At 38.3% G+C, this 20,134-nt stretch overlaps 1 protein-coding gene across 5 annotated transcripts in view; it reads left to right on the forward strand.

Annotated features, from left to right (window-relative positions):
* The window catches only part of LRP6 (LDL receptor related protein 6), a 183,552-nt gene extending 172,003 nt beyond the window's left edge, over window positions 1–11,549 (forward strand). For 4 of the 5 annotated variants that reach the window (XM_082420152.1, XM_082420153.1, XM_082420150.1 and 1 more), the window contains 3 exons: window positions 1,623–1,759; window positions 2,416–2,513; window positions 6,049–11,549. In XM_082420152.1, the coding sequence (XP_082276278.1) occupies window positions 1,623–1,759; window positions 2,416–2,513; window positions 6,049–6,346 (533 nt within the window). In that variant the 3' untranslated portion in view covers window positions 6,347–11,549. The remainder of the gene's footprint in view (window positions 1–1,622; window positions 1,760–2,415; window positions 2,514–6,048) is intronic. The other variant, XM_082420151.1, reaches the window with a different exon arrangement.
* The last annotated feature ends 8,585 nt before the right edge of the window (window positions 11,550–20,134 follow it).

Genomic DNA, 20,134 nt, shown 5'->3' on the forward strand with positions numbered 1-20,134 from the left:
TCAAATCTTGGGTCCTGGCAAGATTGCCACGTTTCCATTATGGAAACAGACAGAATACTGCCTACAGTCTTATTTCAACGTAGACCGCTTTGGGTTTAAACAATTATAAGAACAAATGTTCTCTTTTACTTTTAGCACCTTCTCTTTACACAGAAGTCCTTAGGTATGGTTTGGTAGAAATTGCCAAAGGATATAAAGCAAATATATGCACATACAAGCATTTATATATAATACATTTACTGCACATACTGCGTTTCTGAATGTGCTCTACTGAAAATGAATCAACTGGTCATTTGGTGAAAAGAGTCATAAACCACAGTTCTTTAGGTTCACTACCAAGAGACCTCAGTACTACTGAGCCCAGGAATTAAAGGAGGCCAAAAAATGGATGAAGATTCCTTTTCAGCAAACAGAGATTTAGAAATACCTGAGTGAGAGCAGGGAGGTATATATCATCTTATGTTTTCTCCTAACTTAGGTGTTGACAGTGGGAGTAGGGTTTGTTCAAACATAGCCAAGTTGCCAGATGTTCTATACTTGGGAGAGACCATATTGCTCTAGGGACGTACAGCTTTCTTTTTTTTTTTTTTTTTTTTAATAAATTTATTTATTTATTTTTGGCTTCATTGGGTCTTTGTTGCTGCGAGTGGGCTTTCTCTAGTTGCGGCGAGCGGGGGCCGCTCTTTGTTGCTGTGCGCGGGCTTCCCATTGCGGTGGCCTCTCCTGCTGTGGAGCACGGGCTCTAGGCGCGCGGGCTTCAGTAGTTGTGGCTTGCGGACTCCAGAGCACAGGCTCAGTAGCTGTGGCTCACAGGCCTATCTGCTCCGCGGCATGTGGGATCCTCCCGGACCAGGGCTCGAACCCGTGTCCCCTGCATTGGCAGGCGGATTCTCAACCACTGCGCCACCAGGGAAGCCCCAGCTTTCTTTTCAATCCATTTTGGTACCCTCAGTGAAAAGAAGCCTTTCTTGTAATAAATATGGAGAAAGAGATACCAGGCCAAGAGCCCTGTGAAAATAAGAACTTATTCTGGATGTTAATTCTAAGGAAACATGTGATTTTTAAAACTGTTAATGATTCCTTGTTACCATACCTAACTTTGTTAGTGGAATCTGGGAAGTCACTTTGAAAAAATGGAATTTCTTCTTTAGCATTATAGTTGTGATTCCAATAACATTTGCATCCAGTAGATAAAGCAGTAATCTTCTATGCAGTGAATTTATGCCCTTAAGAATGGGTTTAGTTTTCTTTTGAGATCTATTACTTAGTCTGCTCTGCTTTGCAGCCTCCACTCTCCACAGTTCTTTCTTTCTCAGATCCTCTAAGAGGTTGAAAACCTCTCAGTTTGAAGAGCTCTGCTTCCATTCTGGGGAGGAGGAAGGGCTGGGAGCTACTCGTGGCCTTGTTCTAGGCCAGCTCTCAATGGAAGTGTCCACTTCTAGGGAACATTTGTTCCTCTTTTCCATTAAGTGTTTTCAATTATTATTGGGAAAAGAGGGCGTAAATTGTTTTAAAGCCAAACTATTTGACTATTGGTATTTGTAATTCTAGTACTGAATAAAATTATTTCATGCATTTTTATACATCTTATTCAACTTCAGTGTTATCCTCCTTCATTTTAGGAATGTCTCGAGGTAAATCAATGATAAGCTCCCTCAGTATCATGGGGGGAAGCAGTGGACCCCCTTATGACCGAGCTCATGTCACGGGAGCGTCGTCAAGTAGTTCTTCAAGCACCAAAGGCACTTACTTCCCTGCAGTAAGCAGTCTCTTTTCCTTTGTTCACTTTGAATACTAAGAGAAACAGGATCTTAGATTTTTAATTTATTTAAATGTGGGTACTCAGCGATGGTAACATAAAAAGTTTTTTAGTATAGAATTTAGGTATATAAGGCTCAAAGGAATTACCACCACGTGAGCACTTAGAAATCTTTCTTTAAGTTTACTGTGTAGCAACCAGCATATTTGAAAACACTGACATTAATTTCATATACTGGGTAAAAGTAGAACTATTGAATAGTACCTCCTGAGAGGCTACGGACTTTCATTCCATGACCTCCCAAGAGAAGAAGCACACCTGGTATTTCTCCTAAGTCAGTAATTTTTCTCTAAACATTTATAATTTAAAAAACTCAGAACCCAGTTGTGCTACACTTAAACCAGTGACTTGTAGATTACAGATTTCCTTCTCATCACCTGGTGCTTTTCAGCCATAATGAAATTGTGTCTTGGGGGGTGGAGAGCCACAGTCCTGAAGTACTGTTTTAGGTCAATTCCTTGAAACAGGATTGTGCTACTAGTGTAATGGAAAGGAATATGAACAGAGATGAAGGAAAAGAAGTTGAAAAAAGGCTAATAGTCTATGTCTGGAATAGACTATGCTTATTTCAATAATTTGATTATTTTTCCTTTTAGATTTTGAACCCTCCGCCATCCCCGGCCACAGAGCGATCACATTACACTATGGAATTTGGTTATTCTTCAAACAGTCCTTCCACTCATAGGTCCTACAGGTAATACACATCCTCCTCCAGCATAAATCGCAGTATTTATTAGAAGCAAGTGTTGTAGTTGTGAGTTTGCTGTAGCCCTGAATGAGTAGATGATGGTCACCAAGAGAGAACAGGCATCTTGTCTTGGTAATGCTGATATTGCCCCTACCACAAATCCTTTTCTTTCAGGGCATTATACTTTTTTAAAATTCAAGTATAGTTGATGTACAATACTATATAAGTTACAGGTGTACAGTATAGTGAGTCACAATTTTTAGGGGTTATACTCCATTTATAGTTATTATAAAATATTGGCTATTCCCTGTGTTGTACAATATATCCTTGTAGCTTATTTTATACCTAAAAGATGATACCTCTTATTCCCCTGCCCCTAAATTGCCCCTCCCCACTTCTCTCTCCCCAGTAGTAACCACTAGTTTGTTCTCTGTATCTGTGGGCCTGCTTCTTTTTTGTTATATTCACTAGTTTGTTGTATTTTTTAAATTCCACATATAATTGATATCATACAGTATTTGTCTTTCTCTGTCTGACTTATTTCACTTAGCTCAATACCCTCCAAGTCCGTCCATGTTATTGCAAATGGCAAAATTTCTTTCTTTTTTATGGCTGAATGGTATTCTGTTTTGTGTGTGTGTGTGTGTGTGTGTACCACATCTTCTTTATCCATTCATGTGTTGATGGACACTTAGGTTGCTTCCATATCTTGGCAATTGTAATAATGCTGCTGGGAACATTGGGGTGCACATATCTTTTTGAATTAGTGTTTCCATTTTTTCAGATATATACCCAGGAGTGGAATTGCTGGGTCATACGATAGTTCTATTTTAGTTTTTTGAGAAACCTCCATACTGTTTTCCACAGTGGCTGCATCAATTTGCATTCCCACTAACAGTATACAAGGGTTCCCTTTTCTCTACATCCTGCCAACATTTGTTATTTTTGTTCTTTCTGATGATAGCCCTTCTGACAGGTGTGAAGTGATACCCCATTGTGGTTTTGATTTGCATTTTGCTGATGATAGCAATGTCAAGCATCTTTTCATGTGCCTGTTGGCCATCTGCATTTCCTCTTTGGAGAAATGTCTGTTTGGGTCTTCAGGGCCCTATACATTTTTTAAAGAGAGTCAAAAATGCTGTCTTTTAAAGTATTAAGGTAGAGCCCCTGGGCTTTGGCAGTATTCTAAGGAAGTTACCCCCCAAAGTGACTTGATTGCAAAATAGGTTACTGCTGAGGTTAGGTTTGATTGATAGTCTTCAGTGGAATATTGGGATAAAACTAAGGTTGGGAGCGTTACGAGAACTCTAAAACAGCAGGAGTATTAAGGGAACAGAATTTGAGAAAAGTTGAGAGAAGCTTAAGTTCACCTCTTGCTTACATATGTTATTACAATCTGGAATGAAAAGTTTCTCATATAGTTGCATGGAATAAATCATGACTCACTAAAATAACTGAAATGTGTTTGTAAGCCAGAAATGGGGGGATTATGCCTTTGTGCTGCTTCGTGAGGCTGTAGAGCATAGGGATGAGCAAGTTAAGTCCTAGTGTGTCGTCTTTCGTCTTATTTGAGAGGCCAGCAGAAAGTCAGAAACTTACACTCTCTCTTCACTTAGTGCCCAGTGTTTACTGGCATCCCTCAAGTGCCTATTATCTTCGAGATCAGGTGTTTTCTAGCATTCCAGTCAGATTGCCCTGATATATAACCTTATAGATGTGTAGAAAGCAAGTGGAAATTGTTTATAGTATCTCATTCACAATTCTCATTTCAGTTTATGGATAAGATAGGCTTGGCTCTGAACTGATTGTTTTTATGTTTTATTGTAAATGTTGCTTTCCCTACCACAGGTTTGTTCTAAAAAGCCAAATAGAAAGGCAGAAACCTGAAAATTGAAAAAAGGAAAGACCTAAAATTTTACTTTTAAAAAATTAATTTCCTTAAATGGAATAAAACACTGTTTGGTTCAAGTAAACATAATTGCATCAAAAACAGTTCTTATTTAACCATTTCCCACATCTCAAATTAAGCCCAGTTTATTTCTTCAGAGTGAAACTTTTTATCATTTGTTGAAATTTTTGTCTAACTTAAAGTTTGTGGAACTTAAAAGAATTTTGTTAATTCTATTTCCTTTCGTTCTCTCCTCTTTTTTTTTTTCTCCCATGAAAATGGAATTTGGGCCTTTTAAATGTAGAGCCAAGAAATTTCTCCAAGGCTCGCCACCTGATTGGACAGAAAGATAATTCCTAAAAAATACTATGACATCATGTCAGTACTGGTAGTAAAAATGCTTGAGAACCTGCTTGGCAGGTCATGTAACTTTTGGTCTTTTGCAGCCATTTCTTTTCATACCACTGAGGGCTTGGCCTCACATGGCTTTTATCCTGAGGTGTTATCTGGCACTCTGTATCGCTAGGTATTTTATAAATCGTTACTTCAGTTTTACACTTGCTCTTGCCCTACTCTTGCAATCATTTTGTCCGATGGGAAAGCATATAAATAAATCTTGATTGAGGTATATATGAAATAAGATCAGCTTTACTCAGCTTTACTATACTTAGACTATGAATGGTATAAGAAGTTACAGATAGAAGTAGAAATGATAGAAAAGCCAGCAATTTGTCAGCTCTTATTTTCACTAGTACATTTCTCTCTTTCCAGTGCCTTTTTCTTTAGTTAGCCACGCTACAAACTTGACTTAACAGCTATAGATTACTTGAAAAGGTAGCTTAAAAAGTGTAAAAAATAAATTAGGACTCTGAAATACATATTAGAAAATTCACTGGTCCTGTATGGATACCTAGAATTTATCATTTTGATGTTCAGTTAGAGCCACTCTTATGACAATATGCTTGTCTACATACAGGGAATCAACACTTCTTCCCCCAAACCACAGCAATTTCCCTTTGCTGATAGTAATAATAATGGGATAGATAAGCTCCTTAGGCTGTCTACCAAAATTCAGCCTGGCTTGTACAGTATTTGAGTTGTAAAGAGACAGTGAAGTCTTCAGACATCATTAAATTATTCATCAGGTAAATCATAGATCATTTAAGGAGTATTGAGAGAATGCTAACATGTTTGAGTAATGTAAGATAATAAAGACCCATTCTTCTCACAGATCATGGAGAGGCAGAAATTGGTGAGGTCCACTATATAGACTAAATCCAAAATGTATAACTGAGAGATTTTCCAAAGATGACCATGAAATACAACTTTGAATAGTTCATTTTTATTCTATGATACAGGGTAACTTAAAGATACAAGTGCACACCCAGAGGCTAGAATGGGTTCACCTCTGCATTCCCATTCTGTCCACTTTTAATTGCCTCTAATCACATTTTATCTACAAATATGAAACACATGCTATCTTCCTCCTCCAATCTGCCATTGAAAACTGCCTCTTGGTTGGTGCAGCCTTAAATTGTGGTAGCTTATTGTCTTGCAGGAGAGGTTTGCGTTTAATACCTCTGTATTCTGATACAGAAAAACCACCTCTCCATAACCCTGACTCAGCCTCTCCTGGTTTTCTCCCTCTGCCAGCTACAGGCCGCACAGTTACCGGCACTTTGCACCGCCCACCACACCCTGCAGCACAGATGTTTGTGACAGTGACTACGCTCCCAGCCGGAGAATAATGACCTCAGTGGCCACAGCCAAGGGCTACACTAGTGACTTGAACTATGACTCAGAGCCTGTGCCTCCGCCTCCCACGCCCCGAAGCCAGTACTTGTCGGCAGAAGAGAACTATGAAAGCTGCCCGCCTTCTCCATACACAGAGAGGAGCTACCCTCATCACCTCTACCCACCGCCGCCCTCTCCCTGTACGGACTCCTCCTGAGGAGGGGCCCTCCTCCTCTGACTGCCTCCCACACGGAAGTGTAAACACGAATGCGGTTGGGATCTGGAGGGGGGGGGGAGCTCTTCGAGAAGGGTGAGGCAGACCATGTACAGATAAAAATTATAAATGGGGTAGGGCATACTGGAGATATTTGTACAGAAGGAAAAGATATTTATATATTTTCTTAAAACAGCACATTTGCTGCTTGTGCCATAAAAATTTGTATAAAAAATAAATTTGTACTAAAAGTTTTATTTTTGCAAACTAAATACACAAAGCATGCCTTAAACCCAGTGAAGTGACTGAGTACAAAGGAAGCAGGAATAATAAAGGCATCACTGACCAGGAATGTCTGGGCTTTATTGATACCAAAAAAAAAGAAAAAAAAAAGAAAAGACAAAAAAGTCCATCTCAGAGCAGCAAACTATAGATACTTGGAAGTAGCCAAATGGCCTTCATGTTAACTAACATTTGAAGGCCAGCAGGTTTAAGAAATGAAAGGAAAAAAAAAAAAAGAATTAATACTAACTTTGGATAAAGGGCTTTGTTTTCTCTAGGAATCCAACAATTTTATCGAGGAAAATAGATATTTATAAAAATCCATTTGGGGTGCTGCTGTTGTGGGAGAGATCAGCTGTCTGGTAAGATGCTATGGGGCCGTTTGTTGTGCAAGTCTTCTGTCCCTACCTTAAAACTCACCCCTCTGTCATATATTAATTTTTTTCCCTGGGTGTTTTCACCTTGCTTCCTCCCCTAGCAGTATTGTAGGGTATTTTGCCAAAATGCCATAATTTATTCACAGTTTTTTATCTGAGGATTGATAAAATGGAGTTTTCTAAATTAAGGTTTCATTTTAATATTTCTACTAGCTCCATACCCCAGTCAGCTTAGCTCTTCATTTGGACTGCTGTGTTCGCATAATGATCAAAGGTTAGACATGTTTATTGCTCCTCTTTACTTCCAAGATTGTTTTAATGCTCATTAAAATGTCTTTTTACAACACATATAGACAATGTTTAAGAGTTACAAATTTAACCATTAAGTTTTTGTTGTAAATTAATCATATATCCTTGCAGTACTTTCAGCATATAATATCACAATATGAAATCATTTTTATATGTATCTTTCCTAGTAAAACATTTAAATATGTTCCGGTTAGAGACAATCTATTTAAAAAGAGAATTTTTTGTAATCGTTGGGTTTTCCCTTTATTAACTGTTGGTGACATTTTCATGTTCTTTAGGCCAATTTTTCTCAGAATGATCTCTACATACATACCTCTTCTAATGTGTGACATGAGTTTAATACCTTTCTGTTACCTAATGTGAATGTTAGATTGTTTTCAAATTATCCATGAATTATTCTTATAATCACCTCATATATTTTTTATGTGTCTTCTCTCTTATTCCATGATGGATTAAGACGATTTAACAAATTTAACAATATGGATTACATGAGAAGGCAAACTATTAACTTCTCAGCTGTCAGAACTTGGGTGGAGGGGAATATTGGAAGGCTCTTACGTAATCTGCCTGACCTGTGTGGTACTGGGGCTGCTTCATCTTCAGCTATCAGGGCTGACCTGTGGAATGATTCTAGCACTGCTCTGCCACCTTGCCAGAAGTTGGTTTCCTGCTTTTTACATGTTTCCAGAATTTCTCTGCTAAAGTTGAATGTGTTTTTAAACTAATGTATTTTTACCTTAACAGATGTTGGTCAGTTGTTATCGAATGATTTTTTTTTTTTTTAATTCTGTTTTGTTGAGGCCTCTCTGGATTTCAGGACCGAAGAGAAAACAGTGGAAGAAGGGATTCAGAAGTTTGGTAGAGGTGAACTAACTGTTTAAGCAATTAAAAAATATACCTAAGTAATCTTTTTAAAGAGAAAAAAACACGGTTTCAGAGTAATGCTTAGATTATTGGGAGTACCTTATATGAATCAGGTGCACTTGATTTTGCATATAAATAAATGGTAATCCATTAGTATCTTGCATTTCAGTCAGACGAGTGTTAACTCTTCCTGTTGATGGAACAAAGTGCTCAAGTTCTAACAAAATGGACATTGAAGTTGCAAGGGCGCTTGATGCTCAAATGAAGATGGAAAGGTTAGCAATAACTGGGTATCACTTAAAATTTGAGAATTCTGTATGTTTACATTTTTTAATGTGCATCTTTATCTGGTGGGCTTCCCATGTGGAAACTTGCACTATAATGAACTAAGAAGAATATTGCCTTGTTATATCTCAGTTCAAGTGCTTGTACTGCGATGGCAATGGCCTCTTCTTGCAAAATACTAATTTGTGTGCCAATTTGTTTGAAATTATTTGAAGGCAGTTCAGCTTAATCTCAGAATCCTCTTTCTTGGTATTTGAGATGGATTCTTAACATTTTGGGGAGTACCTTTCAATGAGAGAATTGTCAAAATTCAGGAAAGATTTATTGACCCTCAGATTATATGGACAGTTAAGCTTAAAAGTAGACTATCTTGATTGTTAAACACAAGATCTTTAATTGGAAGATAAAAAATTAATATATGAGAGCACAAATCAGGGGAAAAAGTGTTTTGAATTTGGAGTATTGCTAGATTCATTATCCATGCTGGGGGGCAATGAATAAAATTTCGTTATATTCCTTAAATGCAGAAGTATTCATTGTGATTGTATGGCGTGAAGTATGCCCACTTACTGATGTCATTAAAATTATCTGAGAATTGAACTTCAGCATAGCATGCTTTCTGTGCCCTATAGTAAGCTATTCTTCACTGAAGGTGGTCTTTTATAATTCTGAACTTTTATAATCTTGAATTTGGCTCCTGCAGAGCCCTGGTTTTCTGAACAGTGGCCCAAAGGATTTTGCTACTTATATCAGATAATGGCATATTCACAATGTAAAAAACAATTAAGGCATAGAATTTTCTCAATATTAATTTTTCTTTCAGGAAATTTTGTTATGCCTCTGACACTTGCTATAACTCTTCTAACTAGCATATCATGAGATATTATATGTTTAGCAGAAAATTATTATTTTAATTTTAATATAAAAATACTTTGTGATGTACCACCAAGAGCTTATCTGACCCTTCAATAAGTTTGAGAACAACTATTCTAAAGGGTTGATATGTATTTAGAAATGAAGTCTTTACATTTTCATCTAATATAGGCCAATAATTGGGGGTGGAGGCTTTTGAGCAGTAAAATTTTAAGATGATTGAGGATTGTATATTTTCATTATTTAAAAATACTCCAAAGTCAATCATTTGTATACAACCAACTCATTTGATATTAAGACATTGTTAAGGTATAAAAATAGCCACCATCCTTATTAGGTAGCAATTAGTTTGGAGGGAAAATTTTTTTGTTTTGCTGTAAAAGCTCATTAGTGAAGAATACTTCATGTAGGGTTAGTAGCTGTGACTTATCTGTTAATGAACTGTGTATATTTATGTGACCTGATAGCAGTAATCATAGTATAGAGACTACTTACTTTTGGTACAAAAGAAAGGCTTGCCTTAAGCAAGCAAACCTGGCTCTGCGATAGGTCTGCTGCTATTGTTTCTCTGTCAAGTCCTTTGCCTCGACTAGATTCTTAAAAGTGTAGTTTTTAAAATTGCTTTATCTCTTGCAGGGGGAAACTTGCCACTTCATTGATTTGCATGCCATAAAAGCAGCATGTTGGTTATTACCGTTACACATCTAACAAGATTCAGAAACAAAAATCTTGGCCTTTTCACGCCCCCCAAGTATGTCAAACTTTTAATAAGCGCAGTACTTCATTTTGAATAATGACATGAATAGTATGTCTGGAGTGTGGGTATGAGTATGTGATTATCAGATGGCTGACAAATGTTTGCGCGTCAATAAATGAGACTGTACACTAAGTGTAGACATGGACTGAGTCTTAAAGAAGTTCATAATCAAGCGTTGTTTAAAACATGTTCTCAAAATTCTTAAACTCAAGAAATTTAATTTTATTTGGTACCCCTTTCCTTATCCCAAACCTAAAATGAACCAAGAGAAATAACAGATGATTTTACAAAGTACTAGTAGCATATGGTTGGTTTCTGACTTCTGGGATTGCATCATTTCACAATAGGCTCAAAATTTAGCTTTTGAAATTCTCAAACTTTTAAAGGACTTTGGACCCTAAAGCATAACATTTTACTGTTATAATTTTAAAAGATTTTTTAAATTGTGGACCATATACTCAGGATATTTGTTTGATTGGATTCTGCCTTTTGTTAAACTAAGCCTATACCTGAGCGGAGAGGGAGGTAGATTCTTCGGTTAATCTAGATGATTTAGAATGAAATTACTGACCTCATCCTTCTTCAGTCAAGGTAAACTTTACTGGTTTTTTGGTTTTGGTTTTGGTTTTGTTTTTTTTTTCATAAGGCATTCTTAAACCATTCTTAAGTTATTGCTGAAAAAAATCATCATGACTTTACAGGTAGAATTATAAACTAAGTGATATCTTGTACTCAGAAGTGGAATATAGCCCTAACAAAAACTAACTTTTAGATTTCCCATTACTTAGGGTTTGCCCAGTAGTTAACACCAAAGAATTATACAATGTGCTTTTGCTTAACTGTCCATTCTTTTTTTAAAAGAAAGAATTTTAATTATTAAAAAAATTTTTTAAATCAAATATAAGGGCAGGGGTATAGATAAATATATAGATAGATAGATCTCTATGTATATGACTCTAAATATCAATGCCTAAATATGAATATTAAAAAGAAAATAAAGCAAAGAAAGTCTGATTAAACCTAACATTACATGAAATTAAGTATCTGGGCTTAGTTGAGGACATTTTATTATAATAAGAGTAAAGAGGATACTGAGACGCTTAAGCTGGACTAGCCTTATTTGCAAGTGAAGGATCTGGTGCTGCTTTCAGATGTTTTATCCTCTGTGTTTTTAAATTTTTTCTTAAGCTTTAATCTTCGTCATTGTCTTGAAGTCAGCTGGTGTTTCTTGTTCATGGACTTTGGTACGATGGTGCTTTGCAAGGATGTATTTATATTTTAATGACCAACATTTGGTCAGCCCTTGTCCACTATTCACTTCCCCCTTTTTGTAAAATAAGTGCTTTAATTTTAAACTGTATAAAAATACCTTGTATAAATCCCCTTTTTGATTATTACAATAAGTTGAGTTGTAACAAATGAAATGTTGATTTTTATAATAAAACGGTGGAAAATACAAGTGTCGATTGTGCTTTGCTATGATATATGAATGTTGTGTTTCAGCCACAACAAAACCCACCTTTATTGTTTGCATTTCAAATAAAATACAACTTTGGAAGAAAGGTTTGAGAAGGGCTGTTGCTTAGTGCAATGCTGACAATACCTGTGATTGGGAACAGAATAAGGAAAAGTTAGGTCTGCTTACCCACTGCACAGCAAAGCCAATCTACTGATACCGGGTTGTGGTGAAGGAAAGTACAGCATTTATTTGCAGGGTGCCAAGCAAGAAGAATGGGCAGTTTGTGCTCAAAAGACCCAAACTCCCTGATAGCTTTCAGGAAAGAGTTTTTTTAAAGGCAGCATTTGGGGTAAGAGCTGCAAGGTGCATGACTTTCTTCTGATTGGTTGGTGGTAAGGTAACAGAGTGGTGTTTATCACAGGAATCTTTATCATTAACCTTGTGGTTCTAGCCAGTCTGGGTTCTACATGCTTGTGGTTAGCATGTAGTCACCATTCTCTACTTGGGTTGGGGGGCTGGAAATCTTAGTTTCTACAGAACAGCTCAAAGATATGCATCAGGTTGTTAGGTATATCCCTTGAGAAGGAACTAGGATTCTGTTTTACCACTGAACTATTATCATTACTTTTCTTGCTTAACTGCTTTTCCTTTGTTTCTGAATTCCCTCTCTTCCCTAATTAGTAGGAACTCTGGGAAGGCATAGGAGACTAAAGCCTTTTTCTACAAACAAGAAACAGGAGACAGGAGGGCTTTTGTGCTCAGGAGGGCCCCACAGGGTCCTGCTCAGTTTCACAATTTGTGCTTCTGACTGCTCTTGTTTTTATAAACTCCTGGAAGGAGTCCTGATGTGGCCTCTGAGCCACCCCCTTCTCCTCCTCCAAATTATCTTTAAAAATGAACTTGCTTTTCCTGGTGCAGAGCCCAATATGATATGATGATATTGAAGGGCAGCAGAATATACCACTGCAAAATATGCCACTTTGGCATCTTGATTATTTTGATCTGTAGCTACTTAAAAACCAGCAAATGCAGAGAAAAGCTGTCTCTGAATTCCCCTTATGTGCCTAAAGGCAGATCATCGAAAAGCAACACAATTGTCATGAATCATAAATCCCTTCCCGGAGAGTTTTATCAACCAGGGAAGATTGACGTCATGGGAGAGGAGACTAGAAGTGGACACGTTGGCCAAAAAACAAACTTTGTCACAAACTATCATATCTCCTATGTATTCTCTTAAAGGCCTATTCATTTTTCCTAATAATCCCATAAGAGGCCTACATCCTCACTCCCCTTTCCCTGTTACAATGGTATTTATGCCTGAATTCTAAACCACCTTAGGGAGTTACTCATTTTTCTCTGGGTATCTCCTATGTATACCTAAAGTATACATGTTAATAAACTTCTGGTCTTTTTTTTTTCCCCCCCTTATAAATCTATCTTTTATTGTAGGAGTCTCATCTAAGAACTCAGAAGGGTGGATGGAAAAACCATTGAGAACTCAGAACTACCAGATCCCTGCTTTAGTCTGAGATTACTGTTTGATAGGAAGAGAGGAAGCTGCTTTTTTATTAGGCAGTAGTTGAGTTCAAACATCAGGTGGTTAAATGGAAACCAAGTGGTTTTTTTTTTTTTCCTTAATCAGTATATTTTAAAATTGAAGTATGGTTGATTAACTGTTGTGTTAATTTCTGCTGTGCAGCAAAGTGATTATATTCTTTTTTTTTAGTATTCTTTTCCATTATGGTTTATCATAGGATATTGAATATAGTTCTCTGTGCTATACAGTAGGACCTTGTTTTTTCTGTTTGTTTTCATTTATTTTATTTATTTATTATTTTTGGCTGTGTTGGGTCTTCGTTGCTGTACACAGGCTTTCTCTAGTTTCAGCAAGCAGGGGCTACTCTTTGTTGCAGTGCACGGGCTTCTCATTACGGTGGCTTCTTTTGCTGAGGAGCATGGGTTCTAGGCACGTGGACTTCAGTAGTTGTGGCTCGCTGGCTCTAGAGCGCAGGCTCAGTAGTTGTGGTGCACGGGCTTAGTTGCTCCATGGCACATGGGATCTTCCTGGACCAGGGATCAAACCCATGTCCCCTGCATTGGCAGGCGGATTCTTAACCACTGCGCCACCAGGGAAGCCCAGGACCTTGTTGTTTATCCATTCTGTATATAAAAGCCTACATCTGCTCACCCAACCTCCCACTCGATCCTTCCCCCAACCCCCTCCCCCCGGCAACCACCAGTCTGTTCTCTATGTCCATGATTCTGTTTCTGTTTCATAGATAGGTTCATTTGTGTCATATTTTAGATTCCATATATAAGTGATACCATATGGTATTTGTCTTTCTCTCTCTGACTTACATTACTTAGTATGATAATCTTTAGTTGCATCCATGTTGCTGCAAATGGCATTATTTTGTTCTTTTTATGGCTGAGTAGTATTCCACTGTATATATGTACCACATCTTCTTTATCCATTCATCTGTCAACGGACATTTAGGTCGTTTCCATGTCTTAGATATTGTGAATAGTGCCACTATGAACATAGAGGTGCATGTATCTTTTTGAATTATAGGTTTGTCTGAATATATTCCCAGGAGTGGGATTGCTGGATCATATGGTAATTCTGCTTTTAGTGGAAACCTAGTTTTTTTGTTTGTTTGTTTTGTTTTTTTTTTTAAATTATTATTTATTTATTTATTTATCCATTTTTGGCTGTGTTGGGTCTTCGTTTCTGTGCGAGGGCTTCCTCCAGCTGTGGCAAGTGGGGGCCACTCTTCATCGCGGTGCGCAGGCCTCACTATCGTGGCCTTTCGTTGTGGAGCACAGGCTCCAGACGCGCAGGCTCAGTAGCTGTGGCTCACGGGCCTAGTTGCTCTGCGGCATGTGGGATCTTCCCAGACCAGGGCTCGAACCCGTGTCCCCTGCACTAGCAGGCAGATTCTCAACCACTGCGCCACCAGGGAAGCCCATGGAAACCTAGTTTTAATGTAAAAGTCTTTCCTTAGTAGATGCTTTTGAAAAAATGAGCTTACCTTGGCTTCTTTGCTGACCCCTTGCATTCTTTCTCTGGAGGGAAAACAAAAATCATGTAAGTTGTGCTGTTGCCAGTTGAGTCACAGAAAGGAAAGGCAGAACTATGGTTGGTTTGCCTGATTTTAAAGGCGTGCTGTAGAATAAGGAAAACAGTGAAAAGACTAATTCAAAAAGATACATACAGCCCAGTGTTCATAGCAGCATTATTTACAGTAGCCAAGATATGGAAGCAGTGTAAGTTTCCAACAAGTGAATGGATAAAGAAGATGTAGTGTGTGTATACACACACAGACACACACACACAAGGGAATATTACTCAGCCATAAAAAAACAATGAAATTTTGCCATTTGCAACAATATGGATGGATCTGGAGGGAAGGTATTATGCTTAGAGAGTGACAAATAATGTATGCTATAACTTATATGTGGGAATCTAAAATATGAAACAAATGAATATAACCAAAAAAAAAGAAACAGACTTACAGATATAGAGAACAAACTAGTGGTTACCAGTAGGGAGAGGGAAAGGGGGAGGGGCAAGGTAGGAGGAGGGGATTAAGGGATACAAATCACTATGTATAAAATAAATAAGCTGCAAGGATATATTGTATAGCACAGGGAATATAGCCAATATTTTATAATAACTTTAAATGGGTTATAACTTTTAAAGTATTCATCACTATGTCGTACACCTGAAACTAATATAATATGGTAAATCAACTATACTTCCATTTAAAAAATGAGTAGGGAATACAGTGAGTTGTTTTGGGTTCTTCTTTCCCCAGATAGGTTTTCAGCTAAGGTTTTACAATCTTTTTAATTTTAATTCTTTGCCTTGCTTGTATGTGATTGCATTATTTCTGTAAATTTAAATCAAAGGATGAATTAGTATTCACAGGGTTCAGGACACACTACCCCAAAATATGGCACCTTGGCATGTTGAATATTTTAAGCTGAAGGAATTTGAGAAATGGGATGTTCAGGAAGGACTCTCTGACCTTCCTGTGAAGCAGGTATAAACCATCATGTGAAAGGTGCCCTCCCTTTACCCGGAAGAAAGACACACTGAGGAATCTGAACAGGCATTGCTGAGTTCTCCCAGTTTCCTACACTTAACTCATACTCTGCCCTATCATATCTTTCCATGACTTTCCACTCTTCATCAAACCCAGTGAAAGAACAGGTTTAACCATCTTTTGGATCTTCATTTCCTTACGAGGGCTCCCATGTCACATAAAACAAACACATATGTATGCTTTTCTATTCTTAATCTCTTTTGTTATAGCGGTCCCAGTAGAGAACTTAAAAGATATTTTTCCTCCCCTATACTGGTTTCAGACCTCTGGATCTATTCATTTTTACCATCGTGCAGTCTGCACAATCCATCTTCCACCCCAGAAAAATTTCTACCTGAGATTCGCATTTGTAAATTCAGATTTAATTACCATGTAAAGCCAATCTTCCCCAATAAAGAGGCTAAAAATAAAGGATAACATTTGTTAACATTTAACCGGCATTTACTGTGCACCAGGTGCTGTGGGAAGTATCCCATTTTTTTCCACAAAATAATCAACTGATTAATGACTAACCTTGACAGGAAGTGCCCAATTGGAGTATGAACGTGCCAGTGTAAAATTTTGATCAGAGACAGTTGGCAGTGGATGCAGGGAAAAGGACACTGAATTGAGATTTAGACTGTAATCTCTGTTCCATTTTAATTAATTGCCAAGACATGTCTGAAGTCATTTATTCTCTGTATTTGTTGGTTTTCGTCTCTAATAGTTTTCTGAACCTTGACTCTTCAATCAGCCAGTTCTACTACCTGTTCCAGAGAGCTACTTGTACATAAAGCATTCTGGGCAATGAACAGTATTACAAGGAGGCCGAACAGCTATGTAGCATCCTGTTCTGTGTAGATCCCTGTTTAATGCCTCCTTCCTCCTGGCCCCTTCTCTGGTCTTGCTCTGCATTCCAAAGGAATGTATAGCTCTCAAAAGAGAGACGACACAAGGCCTATCATACCGTAAAAGCTGTATGGCAGACAAAAGTGATTATCTTTTGATAATCAGAGGGAGCTTTTTTTTTTTTTTTTTTTTTTTTTTTTTTTTTTTAAATTTTTTATTTATTTATGGCTGTGTTGGGTCTTCGTTTCTGTGCGAGGGCTTTCTCTAGTTGCGGTGAGCGGGGGCCACTCTTCATCGCGGTGCGCGGGCCTCTCACTGTCGCGGCCTCTCTTGTTGCGGAGCACAGGCTCCAGACGCGCAGGCTCAGTAATTGTGGCTCACGGGCCCAGTTGCTCCGCGGCATGTGGGATCTTCCCAGACCAGGGCTCGAACCCGTGTCCCCTGCATTGGCAGGCAGATTCTCAACCACTGCGCCACCAGGGAAGCCCCAGAGGGAGCTTTTTGACTTGATTATCCTACCAAAAGCTTCCACTCTACGATTACCTAATTGTATGGTCCTCAAGATGCTTGCGTTTTGTCCAGTAATTATAAAACCAAGTTCCCCTGCCGAGTTCGATTAACCTCTCTATCTAAAACGTTATTCCCTTTCTTGTCTTGCCCCTGTTCTCCTCAGGATTGAGGAGTGTCAAAGAAAAGGTGGGATTGAAACTGAGCAGAACCCCGCAGGGCCTTCCCAGGTACCAAAGCCCCTCCGTGTTCTCTGTTTCTTGTTTGTAGCAAAAGGCTTTAGTCTCCTAGGCCTTCCCTGAGTTCCAAAAAGTGGGCACAAGTAGTTAACTAGGGAAGTGAGGGCATACAGAAACAAAGATAAAGCAAACAAGAAAAGTAATAATAGTTTAAACAGTAGTTCAGTGATAAAAGACAGTCCTAGTTCCTCCTCAAAGGATATACATAACAATCTGATACATATCTTTGAGTTGTTCAGCAAAAATAAGATACCCTTCCCTGCCTGGAGGGTGGTGACATCATGCAGACCACAAGTATGTAGACCTCAGAAGACTGGAATCAGAAGGTTGATGATTAAGATTTCTGAAACACCACTCTTACCTCACCATCAACTAATTAGAAGAAATCGTGCACCTTGCATCTTTCATCCCAAATGTTGCCTTTAGTAACCCTTCCCTGAAAGCCATCAGGGAGTTTGGATCTTTTGAGCATGAACTGCCTGTTCTCCTTGCTCGATACCCTGCAAATAAATGCTGTACTTTGCTTCACCACAACCCGGTGTCAGTAGATTGGCTTTACCAGCAGACCCTAGTTGGATTTGGTGACCACAGAGGGACTCATCATCCCACGTGGGTGTCTCAACCTGTGGCACATCAAACCCTGGCTTGTGGTGGCTCTCATTCTGTCCAGCAGCTGCCTGAGCACATTTGTCTCAAGGACAGCCCTGAGGCTTGCCACTGACTGGGTGTCGTTGACACACAGCACTTTTCATATTTGTGGTAAAGGAAACAAGGCATTTGAAGGTTGAGGTACCTGGTAAGTAGAGGAGTCTTGTGTGTGATGATACCAGGGTATTCTTCCCTATTGTGTTACCTTGACTGGAAGTTTCCTTTTGGGTTTGGGACTTGGTCATTTGACTCCAGTGACTGAGCAGAGCACTGCTTTAATTGGATTTTCCCTTTTGGACTGAGGAGTCTCTCTGGCCATTTAGCACCACCTGGGGCTGTACCTGGGAATCTCCCGTTTGGACCAGGACTCATACACCACCATCTGGGACAGTAAGAGGAGGCACCTCACTCTCAAGTTAGGGAAGTGTGACCTTAAGAGACCCCATTGCATTGGTTTGTTTCTTTTGGCACACAGACTGGGGAATGTCTCACAGTACCAGCCATGGATAATTAATGATGGGTAACCAGAACTCTATTATATCTTGTAGACCCTTAGGGTCTGTTTGGCAAAACTGGGAGATCTTCAGTTATGCACCCATGAAAGAAAAAAGTGTTTCATTTTAATACTGCTTGGCCTCATTGCTCCTTAGGATCTGGAGAACAATGAGCCCTAATGGCTCTCTAATTTATAACATTATCTTTCAAGTAGAACTGTTTTGTAAAAGGGAAGGAAAATGGTATGAAATTCCTTATGCAAAGCGTTTTTTTTTTTTTTTAATTTATTTATTATTTATGGCTGTGTTGGGTCTTCGTTTCTGTGCAAGGGCTTTCTCTAGTTGCGGCAAGCAGGGGCCACTCTTCATCACAGTGCGCGGGCCTCTCACTATCACAGCCTCTCTTGTTGCGGAGCACAGGCTCCAGACGTGCAGGCTCAGTAATTGTGGCTCACGGGCCTAGTTGCTCCACGGCATGTGGGATCTTCCCAGACCAGGGCTCGAACCCGTGTCCCCTTCATTGGCAGGCAGATTCTCAACCACTGCACCATCAGGGAAGCCCGCAAAGCCTTTTTATACTGTTGTATCAAAGTAAGCCTTTTGGAATTGGTTTGGCTTTGAGCCTTTTGGAACTGGTTTGGCTTATATTTTGAGGGTGTGTGTGTGAGTGTATATTTGTGTTAAAGAAGGTGCAGTGTTTCAGTTGGTGGACATGAGAAACAAAAGTTCATTTCCTAAAAATAGCCCTTTAGGATGCATCCTACAAAATTAGACCACCCTTAGTTCGGGTGACCATGGTGTTCTTTAGACTCCAGAGAAAAATGACGAGGATGGAGCTCTTTTGACATTCTAAATTTTTTTTTTTTTGCATATCCTGTTAGAGGAAGCAGGCTTTCTAGGAGGAACTTGCATTTCTCTCCCTGTGCCTTTGAGATATAAATGTTCTAATTGGGCTCTCAGAAACTTTTATCTGACCATCTCCAATTCCTGAGACTAAAGAAAAGAAAAAAAGGAAAAAGATTTTTAACTCAAGCAGGAAACAATGAGATCTGTTTATATGGATGTATGTATGTCTGTGTACATTATAGAGATGATATGTTTTTACCTCTGGATGATATTACCAAAATTAATTTGTAAATGATCTCTATTTAATTGGCTTAAAGGAAAGTAAGCACTTACATAAATTTTCAGACTTAGAAACTAACTTGATGAATTTTAGGTTCACATGATCTGGGAAATATTTAGTATTAAATTAATTTTTGGTATTAAAGTTAAAGTTTATTGGTTTAATATAGGCATGTCTTTTGAGTCATCAACATTAAGTAGAATACTTTTATTATACCTAGGTTTACTGAGAGTCAATAAGATTTTGTTATTCCTGTTACAAAATTTGTCAGGAAAGAAAATAACTTGATATGGTGAAACTTTTAAGTAAATGTAAATGAGGTAGTAGTTTTTTTGGATCAACTCTTTGGGAATAATTATGTTTTGCGAATGTCTACTTAAAAATCATCTCCCCAGGTGTTGGTAACTTAAAACTCTTTATAGAGTTTTGCTAAATTAAGTTAAATGATGGAAATTTATTGAATATCTAGGTCATTTCAAATAAGATAAAATACTGGAACGTTAATTGTTAAAACAAGTCTAAGTTTACCTAATTTTGTTTTCTTGTGAGAGAAAAACTAAAGATGTTTGGGTTTATTAGACATATGTCTTGTACCACAGTGAGGAAAGAAATTATAATATGAAGAGATGTATAT

This window comes from Balaenoptera physalus (genome assembly GCF_965194825.1).
Source record: "Balaenoptera physalus genome assembly, chromosome: 13".
NCBI lineage: Eukaryota > Metazoa > Chordata > Mammalia > Artiodactyla > Balaenopteridae > Balaenoptera > Balaenoptera physalus.